This window comes from Alternaria ethzedia, assembly GCF_023757985.1.
Source record: "Alternaria ethzedia strain BMP 0044 chromosome Unknown scaffold_26, whole genome shotgun sequence".
In the NCBI taxonomy this organism is placed as follows: domain Eukaryota; kingdom Fungi; phylum Ascomycota; class Dothideomycetes; order Pleosporales; family Pleosporaceae; genus Alternaria; species Alternaria ethzedia.
Window position 1 is genome coordinate 51,115 of NW_026056219.1, and position 18,613 is coordinate 69,727.

General features: G+C 52.9%; 6 protein-coding genes and 1 non-coding gene across 7 annotated transcripts; 4 read left to right on the top strand and 3 right to left on the bottom strand.

The window, feature by feature from the left end:
* Window positions 1-213: 213 nt before the first annotated feature.
* On the top strand, window positions 214-1,585 carry J4E87_008350 (uncharacterized protein; the record flags this gene model as incomplete). Its single annotated transcript, XM_049379940.1, has 3 exons — window positions 214-336; window positions 386-1,196; window positions 1,248-1,585. The coding sequence occupies 3 exons, from the start codon at window positions 214-216 to the stop codon at window positions 1,583-1,585; spliced, it is 1,272 nt and encodes a 423-aa protein (XP_049230209.1).
* Window positions 1,586-1,790: 205 nt separating this feature from the next.
* Window positions 1,791-1,863, bottom strand: J4E87_008351. The gene has a single exon. It is a non-coding gene; the product is annotated as a tRNA-Ser (tRNA).
* A 505-nt stretch (window positions 1,864-2,368) lies between these two features.
* On the bottom strand, window positions 2,369-5,835 carry J4E87_008352 (uncharacterized protein; the record flags this gene model as incomplete). The annotated part of the gene is made up of 6 exons (XM_049379941.1): window positions 2,369-3,081; window positions 3,136-3,544; window positions 3,602-4,118; window positions 4,328-4,739; window positions 4,926-5,593; window positions 5,717-5,835. 6 exons carry the CDS (start codon window positions 5,833-5,835, stop codon window positions 2,369-2,371), a joined length of 2,838 nt encoding a protein of 945 aa, XP_049230210.1.
* Window positions 5,836-7,870: 2,035 nt separating this feature from the next.
* J4E87_008353 (uncharacterized protein) lies at window positions 7,871-8,576 on the top strand (the record flags this gene model as incomplete). The annotated part of the gene is made up of 2 exons (XM_049379942.1): window positions 7,871-8,004; window positions 8,051-8,576. 2 exons carry the CDS (start codon window positions 7,871-7,873, stop codon window positions 8,574-8,576), a joined length of 660 nt encoding a protein of 219 aa, XP_049230211.1.
* Window positions 8,577-9,181: 605 nt separating this feature from the next.
* On the top strand, window positions 9,182-9,881 carry J4E87_008354 (uncharacterized protein; the record flags this gene model as incomplete). Its single annotated transcript, XM_049379943.1, has 2 exons — window positions 9,182-9,516; window positions 9,572-9,881. 2 exons carry the CDS (start codon window positions 9,182-9,184, stop codon window positions 9,879-9,881), a joined length of 645 nt encoding a protein of 214 aa, XP_049230212.1.
* A 603-nt stretch (window positions 9,882-10,484) lies between these two features.
* Window positions 10,485-11,295, top strand: J4E87_008355 (uncharacterized protein; the record flags this gene model as incomplete). The annotated part of the gene is made up of 3 exons (XM_049379944.1): window positions 10,485-10,652; window positions 10,701-11,033; window positions 11,080-11,295. The coding sequence occupies 3 exons, from the start codon at window positions 10,485-10,487 to the stop codon at window positions 11,293-11,295; spliced, it is 717 nt and encodes a 238-aa protein (XP_049230213.1).
* Window positions 11,296-11,740: 445 nt separating this feature from the next.
* J4E87_008356 (uncharacterized protein) lies at window positions 11,741-13,196 on the bottom strand (the record flags this gene model as incomplete). The annotated part of the gene is made up of 4 exons (XM_049379945.1): window positions 11,741-12,507; window positions 12,556-12,640; window positions 12,690-12,805; window positions 12,854-13,196. The coding sequence occupies 4 exons, from the start codon at window positions 13,194-13,196 to the stop codon at window positions 11,741-11,743; spliced, it is 1,311 nt and encodes a 436-aa protein (XP_049230214.1).
* Window positions 13,197-18,613: the final 5,417 nt, after the last annotated feature.

Sequence of the window (18,613 nt, forward strand, 5' to 3'; positions counted from 1 at the left end):
GGTGCCGTGTGCTGCCGAACCTCGGCATAGACGTCAGAGCGCGTATCCTCCACATCCCGCCGCCCGCATCTTAGCCACGGAACTGTTGCCGCCATGTGACAACCACGCTTCTGCTCGTTAGAGTCCTTTTCTCCGCATTCTCAGTACAGTTCGAGCTTTTTTGGATATTGTCATCCAGCCATGTCGTCTTCCGCCCTTCGCACATCCATGAGAATGGCTTCGCGGCCTCAACAACGGCTGGCCAGTATCCAAAGACAATTCAGCAGCTCTGCGCCGCAAAGGAAAGAAATTCGAGATGCATACATCATAAGTGCCAGCCGAACGCCAACTGCAGTGGTTAGTAGACTATCATCCCAAGCCATCTCAGCTACTAAACATGTCATAGTTCAATGGCAACTTCACAACCGTATCCGCGACCCAACTCGGCGCCACAGCCATCAAGTCCGCCCTCGAAAAGTCAAAAGTTCCGATATCCTCGATCGATGCCGTATACATGGGCAACGTCCTCTCCGGAGGCGTCGGACAAGCACCAGCGCGTCAAGCTGCCATCTTCGCCGGCCTACCCACCAACATCGAAGCCACGACCATCAACAAAGTATGCGCATCGGGTCTTAAGGCAGTCAACATCGCCGCCTCTACAATCGAGCTCGGACAAGCGGAAGCGCAAGTGGCGGGTGGCATGGAGAACATGACAAGAGTACCATACTATCTGAACCGGGCAAGCCAACAACCAGCATTCGGCCACCAGAAGCTGCAAGACGGCTTGATCGCTGACGGACTATGGGATGTCTACAACCAGATCCACATGGGCAACTGTGCGGAGAACACAGCCAAGAAGTACGAAGTCTCAAGGCAGGACCAGGACGACTACGCGATCGAGACCTACAAGCGCGCACAACAGGCATACAAGGACGGGCTCTTCAAGGATGAGATTGTACCAGTTACTGTCAAGTCGAAGAAGGGCGAGACAATCATCTCCGAGGACGAGCAGTACAACAAGCTGAAGCTGGACAAGGTTTCCACACTGAAGCCGGCGTTCGAGAAGGGACCAGACGGCTCAGTCACAGCAGCCAACAGCTCACCTCTCAGTGACGGTGCATCGGCCTTGATATTAGGAAGCAAGGAAATCGCACAGAAATACGGCAAAGACAGCCGCGTACTAGCAAAGGTCGTCACCTACGCCGATGCCGCCGTCGGTACGTACCCCCATCCTCTTACTGAAACCCACCCTTACTAACACCACTCAGACCCCATCGACTTCCCCATCGCCCCCGCCTCCTGCGTCGAGAAACTCCTCAAGCAGTCCGGCCTCTCGAAGAACGACATTTCCATCTGGGAGTTCAACGAAGCCTTCGCTGCTGTCATCAAGGCCAACGCCAAGATCCTCGGTCTCGGCACCGACAATGTAAACCCAAGGGGTGGTGCTATTGCGCTGGGACACGCGCTGGGTAGCTCTGGAAGCAGGATATTGGTTACGCTGCTACATCAGCTGCAGGTTGGACAATATGGCGCTGCTGTTATCTGCAACGGAGGTGGCGCGGCGTCGGGTATCATTGTGCAAAGAGTCAGCGCGGATGAGCTATAGAGATATACGAAAGTATGGTATGGTGTGTAACTCAAATACCAAAAAGAAGCTCTTGAACGATGCAAAAAGACCACGCGTCCATACTGCGTTGTCACCACGAATCCCTCCCATATCTTCTAACCCGAAGGCCTTACCGTCCATCCCCAACAGCAACACAATTGCGTCTACCTCAACGTCGCACAACCCAGCAAAAAAAGAAACTCGACGTTGGCCAGACTCGAACTGACGCTCCCTAAGGAATTAGATTTCAAGTCTAACGCGATAACCACTCTAGGAACTCAGAATTAGTAAGCAGTATGTGAGGGGAATAGAAGGGGAGCTTACCCGCCACAACGCCAGGATGATATTTGGTGATTGATGATGTCATTTTCAATTTTACAGTATATATAATTAAGAAGTCAAGAGTGTGAAGGCGGATAACCGGGAAGTAAGATTTAGTGGTGTAGAATTAGGAATTGTAGGGTGGAGTATGCGGTGTATTGGCAGCTACGTGTGTGTGGTGTGATGGGTAGGTGCGTTGTGGAACGCCGGACAATGACGATAGATTATGTAAGGAGACGAAAATGGTAATGAGAATAGCGGAAAGGGATGTTGGGATATAGCAAGGGATGTGCGATGTAATTATGACCATTAGGTCTATCTCTGCGTCAACCTTGGCTGCAAAAAGCTAAGACATTTTACCCCCGGATTTACGCCTGGATTCCAAAGCCCAAAGGAAACAAACAATTCCTGCACCAGGTGGAAAGAACATGGTGACCAAATAACAATCCCAAACCATCAGCCTCATACCTGGTTAAGACCCATATCCATATCCGTATCCAAATCCATAGCAAAGTCCATATCATCCCAGGGCATCGCATCCGTACCCTCAACAGCCGCCATACTAACACCAGTCGTCGTAATAGGAATAGTAGAGTCAAAGTCCGCGCTGCTCGTTGGGTTCTGGAAATCCTCTGGCAGTTGATCCCACGATGGGAATTGGAAGTCGTCGACAGTAGGCCCACCCGCGGTCAAACCGTCAACCATGGGCTGTTCGCTAGCACTGGATGTGAACGGCGCCAGATGCGCAGTCGAATCATCGAGCCAGTACCTCCTCTTCGGTAACCCAGCAGTCTTAATCGAGAAGCCGATCTCGCCTTGCTCGCCGCGACAAGTACCGGCTCCTGTGCACGCGAGTTCTGAGATGGGCTCACAGAAACCTAGTAAGTTGTCTGCGCTCGAAGTAGTCGTGATGGGAGCGTAGGATGCCGGTGAGGTAGGCGATCCGGTTAGTCCTGGTACGCTGTAGGGTGTTTGGCGACCCGAGGAAAGTTGTCGCGCATGTCCTTGGACGGCGCCTACCGAACCGGATAGCGCGAATTCGTAAGATAGGGCGCGCAAAGGATCGTTCTGCGACATTGAGGTGCAGGCGAAGTTGCTCACGTCGAAGCTGGGATCTAATGCGGAGCCGTAGTTGATGCCGAGGTCTTCGAATATTTCGTGTTCTCCGTTGATGTCTGTTCTGATGTCAGCCACATGTTTTGAGGCATACAGGAATAGATTTCACATACTCTTTATTGGAGTTTGGCAGTTGATGCCATGTGCTTTCTTGAACAAATTCAGCCATTCGGGGTTATCCGCAGACGTTTGGTTCCATGGATCATCGTCATCGTAGAGGATACGACGTGACTCTGCTTGCAACACCTCGTCGGTCAAGGTTGCGGAACCATGCTTTGCGATTTGTTCTCGTGCGAAACGGCCCAGTTGTAGTGTGAGGATCTCCCAGCAGGTTGCGTTCGGGTTGTCAACGGGGGACTTGGAAGGAGAATAGTCTTTTGGTGTCGTCAGGACGATGGGTCCAATAGTGGAGGGATCACTGCCAGGTTGGTATGCCGCAGACACGTTGTTCGTGTAGTCGATGTCATCAACGTTGGGTAAAAGGTATTCAAGGTCCTTACTATCAACGGACAGATTAAGCTGCTGTTGACAAGTCAGCCTGTTGTGCGCAGTCCACATGATCGCCACGATGGTACGTACCTTGAGGCTCGCAGTGTTGGATGCTGAGAACGGGAATGGCGATTTGCTTTCGTTGGCGATGAGATAGGGTGGCATCGCGTTCGTGACATGGATGGCGACATGAGGGTCTAAGCCCCTGCATCCCTTCCAGTTCTTCATGTGTGCGCCGTTGCGGAACTCTTTCGCCAAATGGTCGAGGCGGTCTTGCCACTTGTCAAAGTTCATCCCGCAAAAGCCACAACGAGATTTGATGTATTGGGCTTCCGACTTCCATGTGTCCATACTGGAGGTCATCTTGCAACCGTGCATGAGTCGTAAGTGTTGTCGAAGATGGTCTTTCCGGTAGAAGGTTCGGGACTCTGGGCCCTTCTCGTAACAGGCAGAGTGGTTGTGCGTGGCCAGATGCTCTTTGCTGGGATCTAGCTCATCACAGTATACGCATCGGGGCTTTCCGGTTGCTTTGTCGGCGACAATCTCACCCAGAGGTGCACATAACCACTTCTCCAATGACAAGTGGAGACTTTTCTCGTGCCGTGACCTGTACTCTGTCAGCTTGTTGTCTCTTCTTATACTTGGCCTCCGCATAATATCCCAGGTGTAGTGACAGAGAAAGATAAAGATCACGCGACGAGAACGTGGGATGACGGAAGGACGACGATGCGACCAAAAAGGCCTTGACTTGATGTTGAAGAAATTTGTCGGCTTCAGAGTGGCCGATGCATCGCGAGAATGCAGGAACAAACTCACCAATCGTATTTGGACTTGAATGTGTCAGTGCAGAACGTGCACTGAAAGATACGTTGCCCTTCGTCAGGACCAGCTTTTGGCGCTCGCGTGGGAATGCGACGACGCCTTCGCCTTTCCTTAGACTTCAAGCTGTTCAACGAGCCGAGGGAGTGACGCGAACCATGCGAGTAGGCTGATTGGTGAGATCCAAAGGAGCCAGACGACACGTTGGTAGGGCGGGTCTCCAATGAGGAGATAGATGGTGCTCTGAATACAGAGAAGCTTCCGGTGCTATCATTAGAGATATCCTTGCGATAGCTACTACTCGAGCTCTCCGCTTGAGGCAGGTCGAAAGTCTCAACAGCGTGCGCGATAGCGTTCATCGGCGCAGGTTCGTTCTCAGGAGGAGAGTGCTTCCATCGTTCGAACGGATCTGTCGAGAGTTAACCGAAACATTCCTGCTGCTGAAGCACCGGCATTTGAGCCATTGTGCTAGTGTCTGGGTCCCTGTCTCTATCCTCTGAACGCCTGTCACCCACACGAAAAGTGATGAACTTTCCGGTGGATGACGAAGCCAGAGTTTTGTGCGATCTTGTGAAACCAGACTCGGAATACGTACTCATGCTTTCCCAGGTCTTGCCTGCTGGGATGTTGATAGCTCCTGTTGATGGTCGGAGACTTGGCGAAGCGCTCCGCTTGGGTCGAGACTTCTGCCTTCGCCTTGTGTTCGCCATCCAGTTCGAGATTTGACCGACCGATAGGCCAGTCTCTTGCTTCAGCGTCTCCTTCTCCTCGTCGGTCGGGTATGGATGATCGATATGCATGAGCATCCAGTCTTTGAGCACTTTCACAGCCGCTCGTGGAAAGCGAGCAGCTGCGGCACCCTTCTTGGGACCTTCGTCATCCTCTTTTCCATCTTCGATCGGACCGAGGTGACCTAGCGATCGCATCTGCTTCTTACCAGTGAGACCACCGACATGTCGGATGTCGTTCTCTGCCACGACGTCTAAGGTGTCCAGCGCAGTCCTCTGGCGCATACCTGGCATCCGCTCAGGGTTGCTGAAGCTGCATGGTCGAAACAAAGCGTTGCATGGCGAACATCCGGATCGCTTGGAGCCATCGGCGTTGAAGATAAAGCATTCGAGAGATTTCGATCGACAGTACTCGCAAGGCTGGACAGCCTTTTGATAAGTCGGAAGCCAGCTGCTGAAGTTCGTATTGAACTCTGCACTTGCGGGTGGGATACTGTCGGAGTTCTCCAGCTCTCCAGATTCATCCAGTAAAGAGCTAGTTGGTGTCAGAACCATACACGCAGATCTTGGAAAATTTAAACCGCTATCCTTGCTATTCTGCAAGTATACAAGTTTGAGGTCGGAGTATATGACCGGATATGATACACGGGACACTCACTTCTGGGGTAGTACCGTCTCAGATACGCCGAAAGAAGCTTCTTGTGACGCGTTGGGCAAGCCTGTTTCTCCGAAATCGACAAAGTCTGCCATATCAAAGGCGGCACTAGGCGTCGCCATGATGGTGGCGCGTGGTCCGGCTTGCAAGATCAATCAATCGTATTGGTTGGTGCCAATGGCTCGTGAGGGGAAAGAAGACAAATGCGCGCCCTCCGTACAGATTTGACAATAAGGCGCAAGATGTCGTTGCGGAAGTATGGTTGCTAAGTATGACTGCTGGCTTGGACTCATCTTTAGGACCATGCCCAAGAAAGCACTGCACACTTTCTACAGACGCTAAACCGTATTCTGAAGGATGTCGAGTTGAAGGGCGCAGTCCGTGCGCGTGCAGGATACAGATTAGCCAGTCTTGAGCGGCCTAGTCATCCGATAGAGAACGCGTTCGTACCGCTGAGTCATTAGCATGGCATTGCGGTGTTGGACACTCGATGCGGAGACTGGAGGTGAACAATTGAACAGGACGTATGTACAACTTGATGGAGGTCGACGTTGTTTTAAAGTCTCCTACACAGTTTTGCGAGGATGTGAGACGTTGCGACAGTCCAACAATACAAAGACGCGAATATTACCGGGCTATTGAACCCCAGCAAAGCTGAAGCTGACATACCCCACATCGGTTCTGCGCGATGTACGAGCCTAGCGGAAGTCATCCTCTAGCTCTTGTGGCAGGTTTGCCATTGGTCGTCGAGAATCTAGAAGATAGCAGACCGTTTGGGCGCACTGCACGGTGGAATGGGGTGCCGCTCCAGGCTCGGAAGACTTCGCGGAGGATGCGAAATCGGCAACCGCAGCCGTCACGTATCGGAATATGCACGCCATGCAGCAAGCGGTCAACTGGCACCGTTCATCGGAGGTTTGCGAAGGTCGGCGAAAATTTGAACGTCGGGACCGAAGGATTGGCGGCTGTTCGGGAGGACTTGACCCGTCCAGTACGCGGAGGCTGTCGTCTTAAATAGGGCCCAGGCGGTAGAACGTGATGATGGTTGTGAACTGACGTCTACAGAAGCGCATGAAGTTTCTCGTTGTTCTCACGGATGAAAGAAGCTAGCTTTGGCAAGAGTGACGCGTGACGTCACGAAGCCTGCCGTGTTAGGGAGGCACCTACAGAACATAACAACAGAACATTTGCCAGGCTTAGTCGTTGACAAACGTATCGAAGTTGCTCTTCTTCTTTGAAGCTGTGCATGACTTCTGCAGACTTCATCTCACTCACTCAAAGTACGGGCATTCCACGCACAGGCTTCTCCATGCCCTAGGTCACCCAACCTACCTCGCGTGCCAGGGAGTCCAACCGATACGGAGCATTGACCGCCCATAGATCAGACATACATCGGAACGAGCTGAGGGTAGAACTGACGGTGAGTCGACATCGCTTATGCTTAACAGCTCAAGCAAATCGCGAATAGCGCATAGGTGACTCCCTAAAGCACCCAACCATCCGTCTCACGTTGCTTTTCAGGTACCACAACGATGCAATCACTCACATATCACGTCTCCGATAGCTTTGGATACGGAGCACACTTGCACTGGTCCTGATCGGAGAGCATCGAGGGGTCGGACAAGGCTGGAAGCGAAGGCGGGGTAACCTGATGCGAAGATCGAGTACTGACATGTGCCACGCAGACTTACAGCTCTGTACTCACGATCAAGGCTGTCCTCCATCACCATAAGACGGTGAAGCATAGTAGTCGACATGTGCCTAGCTTCCGATGGACTCCTCGGACTCTGGACTGTTATATGTAGACAGCCTTGGCATAGCGCGAGGTTGGGTGTCGAGCGGACCTTAGCGATTCTGCCAACTCATAACGCATCCGCACGTCTGTCCAATACATCAATCCACCCATAAGCTGCCCGAAGCTAGCCAGTCCCCGTCACTGGCATCCACATTGCTCGTCATGTAACATGTCACTTGTCACCGCCTGTGCCTGATTACCCAAGCGCGAGCATCCGCCTAGGGCTTGTTTTAAACCGACGATACTCCATACCGCAGCCTCACTCTGCCTCCGCAGCGAGCTCCGAGGCAGCTTCTTAACGTGTACGGCCCACTCTGGACCGACGATGATTAGCAGTGGCTCACCAATTTGCTACCCACGAAATGGATGCAGCTCCCAACTGTGCCATCTGCAATGCGCCGCCATATCCTGAATGCTCCTGCGAATCGGAGCGGCTTCAAATAGCCGTCAAGCAGGCTGAGGCGCGTGCTATGGAAGATCGCATGGCTGAGATACGGTATGATCCAGATCCGTTCCCTGCAGTACATGCTGACATTGTGTAGAGACTGGGTAATCAACAATGCGCGCCAGCATATCCTCAACGCATTCGAAAGATTGACCTCGACACGCAAGCAAGCGCACTCATCATACCTAGCTTCCCTCCCAAACTACGAGGTCTACATGCGATACTCTGGCCACCCGCCGATACACCCCATGTACGTTGCGACGTTGCAGACACAGATCGCAGAGGCGCACGCGGAACTCAAGCGCGGTATTGACGCCGACTGGCGCGCATCGGTGCTGCGATATCCAGAAGTGCTGGACTACTTCTACAGCCTTGTCGAGCTCAGACTGCCGGACGATCGCTCTCGAGAAGTCGTTGAACCACCCTTCGCCGCGGCAGGCTACGCGGATGTAGGATATGGAGTCAAACAGAAGAAGAAGAAGCGACGAGAGAGGGAGGGATCAGTGCCGCAGCAACACATGGCTCTCAGAGTGATGCGTGGAGTGCCACCTCCTGCGGTGCCGACTCCACCAATCCATCACAACGGGTCGTATCCTCGGCCGCCCGATCCCTACGGATACTAAATCACTGGACTTCTACTTTCTTTCCGTTTGTTTTCTATGCTCACTTCATAACGTCCTGTCACGTTCACCGAAACGGATGGTAGTGGGTAGTACTGCTGTTGCAGACATGAAAGGCCTTCGAGGCAATGAAGAAATAAGGAGTGGCACAGGTCGCATGTATTGGCGCCATTGAATTTGGTCGCGTTTCTGATATTGTGACCGCTCTATATTCACACGCGAAACCAAGCATAGCGAGGAGTGTTCGTTCATAGGAGTTTCATTCGCAGCGGGTACTATCAGATCTTCAACATGTACCTGAACCTGAATCTACTCCTATAGTCTATTCGAATTCAATCTAAGTTCGATGATTTCTCAGTATGATGTTGGGCGATAGCGGATAGCAAATGCCTCAGGCACCTTCCGCTACATAAGTCCGTGCACCCATGGTTTGGAAAGTCGCGACTTGAGCTTGTAGAAATCCTTAGACCCATCACCACCAACCCAACCATACATATTCCGCACGGTACCACGCGACTTACTGAATAAATTGACAGTCGCCTAAACCTGAACAACCGACCGACATATACACGCGATCGCAAACGGCGTATTCGACCGAGTCGCCCACCATGAGCGGAAAAGCAGGCGCATACGGAACGTCTGGCGGCGGCGACACAGACTTCAGGAAAACATGGGATCGCGACGAGATGGCGCAGCGGGCGAAGGACAGGGAGGCAAAAGATCGTGAAGAGGGCAAAGAGCGATATGAGGCAAAGCTGGCGGGCAAGACATACAGGCGGAGGGCGTCCACACCTGATGATCTGAAGCAGACTGAGGCAAGATCGGAGCGCATAGACTGGAGCAAGATGATCGGAAAGCAAACCCTCACATCAGCAGCAGCCGCTGTTGGCAAGAGGGGACGTGGTGCAGGCGCATACTGTCAAGCCTGCGACCTTACATTCAAGTACGTTTCTATTGTCGCAAACCTGAAACCTATGAACTATACTAACAGCCATCAGGGACAACATCCAGTACGTCGAGCATCTGAACAGCAAGCAGCATTTGGTCGCGACGGGCCAGTCGGGCGAGGTCCACCGCGCGACAGTCCACGAAGTACGGGAACGCCTACGATATCTCAAGCGCAAGCGGGACGAGGACAAGTTTATGGAGGTGACAGATCTGGATGCGAGGTTGGCCATGACCAAGGAGCAACTGGAGAAGGATGCCGAGGAGAAGAGGCGGCTGCGCAATGAGAAGCGCAGGGCGAAGAAGAAGACGGACGCGACTGCTATGGAGTGGAAGGTCGAGGGCGATGGCATCATCCGCTGAACACCATGGGCCCTCGATCCTCATACTACACTTTGGCACGAAGACCGATAAATGCGCATACTGGGGTCTACTATAGCCCACGTCCGGCTGGTCTCTTGGAACGCTCAGGCTGCGTGGTGTTCGGAGCTTGTAAGAAAGTGCCCTGCCCAGCCCTGGCGAACCGCATGCACCACTAGGCGCAGTTTTCTTCCGCCGATCCTGCGGACCTTTCATGTCAAGATTCGGTCATCATGCAACATTGTCTTCCGCCGAGCTTTCGCTCATCAGGCATCCAACCTTTCATGGCACGGAGGTCCGGGCCAAAAGGCTCGGGGATTAGGCGCACGACACCGCGGACGGCATACCCCACATATCAGCATCGCCCCTCCCAGCAACCCGAGCGTAATACATCAGCATGCTGATTTCTAAGCCCAACGCCGAGTTGCAATATTAACCATAGCAACATAAATAAACACCGTTTCTCTCAGAAGCGCTTTCTAGTTCTGCATCAGTCAAGCTTCACACTTGGCATCTCTTGTCGTATCTTCCGCGTTTTCTCCCCGCATTCTCAGCCGCATTGTCACCTAGCGCTGACATCATCTTCGACATTCTATATCAATCGCTATGGCTCAAGTCAATGGAAATGCGCCCAAAATCACGCTTTACACTAATCATCGCTGTCCTTGGGCGCATCGAGCTCATGTGGTGCTGAAGGAGTTGGGGCTTCCGTATGAGGAGGTTATCATTGATTTGGGTAAGCCGAGGGAGCCGTGGTATCTTGAGATCAACCCTGTAAGTTCAGTCTTGCTTCCATAGTGGTGTAGTACTAACATCTCCAAGCGCGGCCTCGTCCCCGCCATCAACTTCAATGGCGAAATCATCACAGAGTCCGGCGTCGTCGCAACGTTCCTGGCAGATGCGTACCCCTCACATGTCCTCCCCGCATCTGGCACCCCAGAAGCAGCTCTGACCCGAGCGAGAATCAGCTTCTTCGTCGATACCTGGTTTAGCAAGGCCGGAAGCTTCTTCTACAAGATCCTGATGTGTGACTCCAAGGAGGAGCAGGCAAAGATGAGCCAGGAGTTTGTGGATGTTGTTACCAAGGAGATCGAGCCGCTACTGAAGGACGCGAAGCCATTCTTTGGAGGTAGCCAGAAGGTCACGTTGGCTGAGGTAAGTACATTGTCAGACGATAACGAGCGACGCTAATACATAGCAGGCTCTGACGGCACCTTTCATTATCCGCACATACGCCATGGCTAAGCATGAACTGCTTCCGAAATCCATCATCTCTGACCTCGATGCACTGCCCAACTTCTCCAAGTGGGCCGCTGAGGTCAACAAGCAGGAGAGTGTGACGTACATCTGGGACGAAGAGGCGGTCATCGATGGGACAAGGAAGAGAATTGAGAGCCAGAAGGCAGCTTCCAAGTGAGCTTACACGATAGTAATCCATAAGACACGGGATGACCATAGCACGATTATAATTACGCACAAAAGATGCAGCTATCTACCTATCTACACTTTTGAGTATGATGTTTGCCAGACCGCCTGATATTGCTCATGCAGGGATGCTTGCCTGATGCTATGTATTTTCTTTCTGGTGAAGAACAAATAGGGGAAAACAACGCCGAAGAGCGACACCGAAGCGCCAATAGCGCGCCTGAAATGTCAAAAAGCCTAGCTGAATGCAAATCGCTTAACGAGTGCGCCTTGATATCTTTGAAATGAAGAAGCCAGGCTGGATGCAGGTTGCTTAACGAGTGTGCCGACGATGCGCGCTGGGAAAGCTACGAGACGTCATGGGCTGACGGAAAAGGAAAGCACCACCGGCGGTATTTTAGTCATCGATATCGCGAGGAAGGTGGGGAACACCGCTCCTAGAACCTCGAACCACAACGCGTCCGCTTCGTCGGTGGCATCGTCTTGTCTCCAGTGCAGAGCGACAACAACATCTCCGCGGCCCTGACATCATCGCGATTGTGGTCGTCGTCGCCGCCACCGGACACCTCTGAGCCGTGCGCGCTGTCCACCGTGGTGGCTGTATTGGGACGAGTGACGCGGTCGTCATAAGAGACTTTCGAATGGGTCCGTTTCGCTCGATAGCCTTCAACGTGGTACTCGTATGGAGCCGACGTCGGCGTGAGTAAACCCGGAGGCGCCTGAAAGCTGATGGGCGAGCCCAAAAGGGAAGAGCCGATTGTGCGTGGCGACCATGGAGACTGCGACCGGTTGATGGGCGTGAACTGAGTGCGAGGAGACACTTCAGGCGAGCAGAGATACTTGCCATGCCGACTAGTGTCCGTCCCATACCCGCTCTCGATATCGGTCGGTCGCGCGCGCCGTTGCATGACCATCTTCTCTTTGCGCAAGGGCGGCTCGCAGTGCATCTTCGGTGTCTCGATCAGCGACGAAGCGTCGGGCTTGGGAACAGCATACGCAGGACCAAGCTTTGCGAAACGAACCGTCTCTTGCGCGCAGAACTGCACAATGGTCGGGTCAATGAGAAATTTCGCAAAGCATGGGTCCTTCGGATGCAGACACTCGGAAGGAAAGTCGTTGCCGAATACCGGGGTGAGTGCCCATCGAATGTCGTAGCAGAATGTCGCTGCTATAGCTTTGGCTGCATGGTATGGCATCCAATAGCCTGCAAGAAGTCAGTACCCATCTCCGTATGACTGCTATTACAACTGACCTTGGCAGACTAGAGCCCCACCGGTGATACTGTAGCTGATGTCCTTCAGTCCAGGGTTCTCTCTCAACGCCTTGGCCGGTATCGTCTGCACCAGTCAGTCTCCTCTTCATCTATTGGGCTAGTCAGCAACCTACCTTTGAATACTTCAACGATTTGAAGAAAGGCGTCATGCGAACAAGACCGACATTGTAGTCCCAGACAACAGTGTACTCTTTCTCGTCGTCTGGTCTCTTGTACGTGTACTGGAACACTAATCCCAAGTCAGCATCAAGCTAGCAGGAGGATGAAGAGAACCTACTTTCAAAAGCTTCTCGTCCGGTCTTTTCATGGAAGGCCTTCTTGTCGCTGTTGTACGGGATGTGCCTTACACCTTTCCTGGATATCTCTCCCAAAGGATAGATTTGGAACCGGCGATGCTGGTGCAATAGTTCATGGTCTTCACCGGCCTCGTGTGGTGGGAAGTTGACGTTACCGACGGTTCTGTTGCCTTCTGAAAAGATTGGAGCGTCCTTCGGAATCTTTTGTCGTCTTGGCTCTGAGACTGCAGCCACTGGATATGGAGCTGGCGTCGGCGAGTTCGAACTGCGGTGGTCGTCGCGGCCACCGCAGATAGGGTTCAGCATTTGCGATATCTTCATCATAACGATAGCTTGCGAACCTTGCGGTTGATGAGACGAAGACTGTTGGTGCAGGTACTTTTCGAAAGGTACCGGTACTTGGCAGGAACGGTGGACTTGAAGACGCAAAGACCAGGTGGGAAAGCGAGACTAAGCTGCCGTGGAACGGAAAAATCGACTTGGAGTGGAGAGGGTTTGGGTGGCAGCAACGGGAAGAAGAGGCTGACGTCTTTTTCGTTTGCGAAATGCTCACGAGGACGAAATGAGCACCGTATACCTCCGGCCAGTACGGACGTGGATCGGAGGCTACCAGACGCTTGCGACAAATCTTCTTGCAATTAGCAGACGGCACCAGATACAACTGACTGTCATTGCGACGTACGTACTGAGTTCGACTGAGGAGGACCTGGGCGACGACGCGCTTGATGGGGTAGATGATGGCGAGGAGACGTGCGCTACACGTTGGTGATGACCCAATACGACAGCAGTGGCTCCGCCCAACAAACGGAATGATCCCGTGGCGATTGGATGGACCTCGTGTGGTATCCAACGGACACTTTGCTCGGCTATCGCAACAGTACCAGTCGACCAGTCACTTTGACAGCGAAGTCAGCAAGTGTCAAGAAGAGGCGATCGTGCAGATGCTGTCGACCAAGATGAGATGCAAGTCTTACCAAGAGTAGGGAAACGAACCAGGTTATCCTCTCGGGAGAGCTTTCGGCTAATGTCACTAAGGAGGACGGTATCCTGGGGCAAGGTACTTGTGCTGTACACGGCTTCTTAACGGGTCAACTCATGCCTTCACTTCGGCCCGCTAGTTGCTCAGTCCTGGCGACGCACTTCGCCAAAGCTTGTCCAAGCGCCTTGCAGACTACGTCCGGTGTGTAAGTGGACCAGCGTCCACACTACATGGCTTGCCAGGTTACGACGTGGTGGATCCATTCATTGGACCAAACGGCCGTTGCCGAAAGCAAGTGCTGGGATCTGAACAATGCGATAGTGAAAGAGGGATCGAGGGGATAGCGTCGTACGGCATCAAACACAACATCCGCCCTGAACCCTGCATCTGCACCAGGGCATACATGAGTTCCTTTGTCGAGAGGACATATGCGCCGACCAAAACATTTCCAATGAGCTCGCGGACGTGCGAGCTGGCAGCGCTGAGCAGCTCAGCAACTCTTCAGCCACCGGCGGTATCAGCGGAGGACGTGGCATTTTGTGCTTCCTGATTGGCACCTATACATATCTCCAGACGGAACATGGCTTTTGGGAGGCTAGTCCATCGCTACGTCCATACCAGCGGTATCCGCTGCTGAAGGTACCTGGCAATCGTACCACCACGCCGCATGTACCTGGTCAGTCCGTACGAGTGGCATGCTCAGACTGGAATTGTTCCCGTGCAATCCTTCTGAGAACACCAGATTATTCTGGCATACTCCCTGTCGGCCTGGCATGAAAGGACCGGATCGGTGCAATGTTTACCTGCAGCGTCCCGTGGAAGTACGGCGCACGTCCCTCCTACCTTTCGTTGCAAACGTGGCCCAATTCCTCACGTATCTCGGATATCTGCACAATTGCAACTCCGTTGGAACCTGTCATTGGTGCACACACTGTCGGTGTGTGTTCAGCCTTGCTCCCGTTGGCGATACTCGAGATACGGTATACAGCATAGACACTGCTGGCTTGTCTCTGCAACAACAATCTGTCTACCGTCAAACATTGCAGGCTGAATGCAATTTCTGGATCAGACATATCTTTCGCTTCGTAGTGAGACATGGCGCGCTCTAATGCAAGCCCTTTCACTTGCCTGCGACGCGAAATCATTCACAGTGGACTCTCGACGGGCCCTTGCCTCACCGGACCTTTTCAAACAAGTCGCGTTGTCACGTTCGCTTTGAAATATGGTCGGATTGATTGCAGGCCTGCTCACGAAGAAAGGCGGTGTTTATGTCTCAGTACAGACCGCTCAAAGAAGACGAAAGCCAGGTTGCTGCATCAGCTGTCGCGACCCGTGACCACGGCTTGATGAGAGTCGTCTCCAGGGCTCTTGTGTATTTTTTTGTTCTATTTTCTGGCGAATCGGTGCCGTTCTGCAGAGCAGCTTGGATACTTACAGCCTTACCCGCTGTCACTGTGCGTGGCCGGCGGTGGGAGATTCGAACAACTCACACTGCCTTCCGGTCAAAGAAGAGTGACTTCGTGAGATCCTAAGCGGACTCGCTCGAGCTCATTGCGCTGATTGGGCCAAGGACCAATGCATTATGAGGATGATGGTCATTCGCATGGCGCCCTGATGGGGAGGAGATGGGCGCTTGCTATCGATCATTGTGCATGTGCCCAGACTCTTTCCGCTTCCGCTGGTTACACAGAAGCCGTCACAGTGGGATGACAGTCGGCTCGAATTACCTCGATCAGCAAGGTCTGTTCAGGGTGAAACTGCGGTGCGGCGAGCCCAAGTTGGAATTGAGCGGCGAACATCAGCAGGTACAGAGCCATGACCAGCGACCTCTTTGAGTTCGCACCCAATTCCGAGTCCAAAGCTATGGCCCGCATCGAGCAAGGCAAAACAATTTTGTGGCGAAGCCATGTCTTGGTGTGATAGCTGTGTCTATTGGACATGACGCAGGTGAATAAACATCTCAACCCGGCCACACGCCATGCTGAGCGCGCGCTGTGGTGTCGTCGCAGGACCAGCGTCTAAGAGAACTGGTTGTACGACAACGCTGTCAACATGCTCGTACCTCTGATGAGCCGTTTTACCGTACGCATCGGCGCCGTTGGTCGTCCTCCCAAAGTTGACCAGGGTCTGCCATGAGTAATGAAAAACTAGAGGAATCATGCACTCCATCGCCTCAAGCTGTTCACCGCATCAGCAAGCACCAGATGCACGAGACAGACTACGAACAGCATCGAGGGGACAAGTCCAAGAACCCATGCGCAAGTCGAGCGTATCCAGCGATGCGTCTGTTCAGCACGACATGTAGTCTCGTAACACAGCTACTTTTTAGGTGGAAATATCGGATGTGGTGCCTCTTTGGGTAAAACCAGAAAGTAAAATGCGCGACAACGTGTCGATAGAGGATGTACTGAACTAGTCGTGCCTCACGTACTCAGGGGACGCGTACATCCTCAACGCATTTGTTCCATTATCTCTCAACGGCCTTCTCATGCAAAGCATGTGTCAAATCGCGACACGACTATCATAAATTCATCCACTATACGAAAAACTCTCTTGGTTTTCTTGGTGTCGATCAAGATTATGAGGCACTGGCTCACCCCAGTATTCTTGCTTTCACCGATGTTGTCTTCACGATCGTTCCACAAACGTCACGGCATGCACAAGAGAAAAGCCCGTAGCCCTTCAAGGCTATCTCAAATATCACAGCCTGAACGGTACTCCGCCCCCTCTGGCGCATCGAATAGTACCACCAAGCTGTCAGAATTGCCTTTCCTCGTGCCCGACGGGTGCCGCGTTGGGACGTGTCTCACACAACCTGACGAGGCGGAAACAAGAGTGCAGTCGGTCCGCTGCCCCACCAAACCACTCTTGCACGACGGACTCCTTAATTGCCATCTTGTTAGGCTTTCCATAACGCAACCTCACGATCGCGCCTGGTAGTGCCTTTTCGCTTAAACAAGAAGGATGCAAGGATGATCCTCGCATTGTGTCTATGAGAAAGCACGACTTCCGGTTAAAATCTCAAGAACGACTGTCAAGGAGCGTTACAGGTGACGAATTGCGGGCACACAGCGTCTTGCGAAAGGACGTTTGGTGCACATAATAGTCGAGGGAGCACGCTCTGTACCCCGGAGAAGGTTCTGACTGACAGCTGCGGTGATGCAATCAAGCTTTGTGGCGCTTTCCACACGGTAGGACGACTTACGACGACACTCGAGCAGCAGATGCACGTTCAGTGAAAGCAGCAAAAGCATGCGCGCATCACCACACCGATACTCGCTTTACTAGCTGCACACCGGTGTATTGGTTCTTGAGAACGCAATTCGATGCTCTCAGTGCGACAACAGGAGCCTCACCCTGCCCCTCTTGGTGTGCAACAATTGAGATAGGTATCCGATATCGATACCGCTGCCTATCTACTAGGTCCATCTCTCACGCAATACTACCCATGTCCGCTAGATACCTCCGCGATCTCCATCTATGGTGCTAACATAGTGCCCGAGGAGTAGTCCACTCCATTGACCTGGAAACCCAGACGGATCGCACGAACCGATGCCCGTTTCTAGTCGCCGCGACCAAGCGAGATCATTCACTCTATTGGATCCATCGACGCCGAACCATTCAAAAAGGACGGCGAACAACTACAGGGAGCTTGCATGCACATAGTCCTTGGCAATCTACTCAGACAGACCCCAAACACCTGCTCCGGGTCAGATGCGCAAATGAGGACAAGTGTCACGGCACCGGCTAGCTTGGGCGCTTCAGGTACCACGGCGTACGATTTGACATGTTCCTGACAGCGCTGACAGGTGTCACGGTGCGAGTCTTTATGCGCGAGCATGGTTGAACAGTCGCTGCGGAAGGTGAGCCGATTAGGGGCAGACATGCCTCACTCTTTGGGCTCTCTTCGCGACCCGTTTCCTTCTTCCTTTCCCTTTCTGCGGCAACGTACATCGTCTTTCTCCCCCTTACGAACGCGCGTCACATGTTTTTCTTCTTCACATGACCTCACGTGTTTGTCATTGTCTGTTCCATCTCTTTAGGCCGTGGCCACCACACCAGCCAGCACATCGGGTCACACACACGCATATGGAACGTAGGGGAAATGTACGCTGCAGCTCCTCGGAGTAGGGCGGCCTCTTCCATTCAATTGCCGCACACGGTGAAGACGCCATCGAGCTATAACCTCTAGTTCATGTAAGTACCCTCTCCCTCCTCCGCTCCGCTCCCGTGCGGAGGCCCACACTGATAGACGATCCTATCGGTGTGAAAAGGAAGAGGCTGTGACACGTTTATATACCCTCCACCAACGTGGCCGCCACCATGCAACCAGCCGGGCAACTCAAGATACGTGCCGAAGACGCCGACAGACGCTTTTTTGTTAGTTCACCGATAAGCGTCATGACAAAACTGCCGACAGCCTGTCATTTGGCTTGACGCTCCGTCTTCTTCCAAGCTATACCGCCGGCCGAGGTAGTTGACAAAACCCCGCTCCCGGTCGTGGAGGTAATATCCGTCTTCGTTCCATGTATTGGGAGGACGTCACGGCTGTCAGAAACCGCACGTTTGGTACATGCTCCCGCTACGGAGTAAGCCCGTATATCACATTTCCACTACCGTATTGATGCAGTCGGCCTATTTTGTCCTCTGCCTTCCGCTGTCACTTCCTCTTTTGATAGCAGGGCCTGGAACGTTCTTTAGAGGTATCCTATGAGCGCTTAGAGAGGGCTTTTGTTTGGCTGTTATCGAATGGGATGATGAA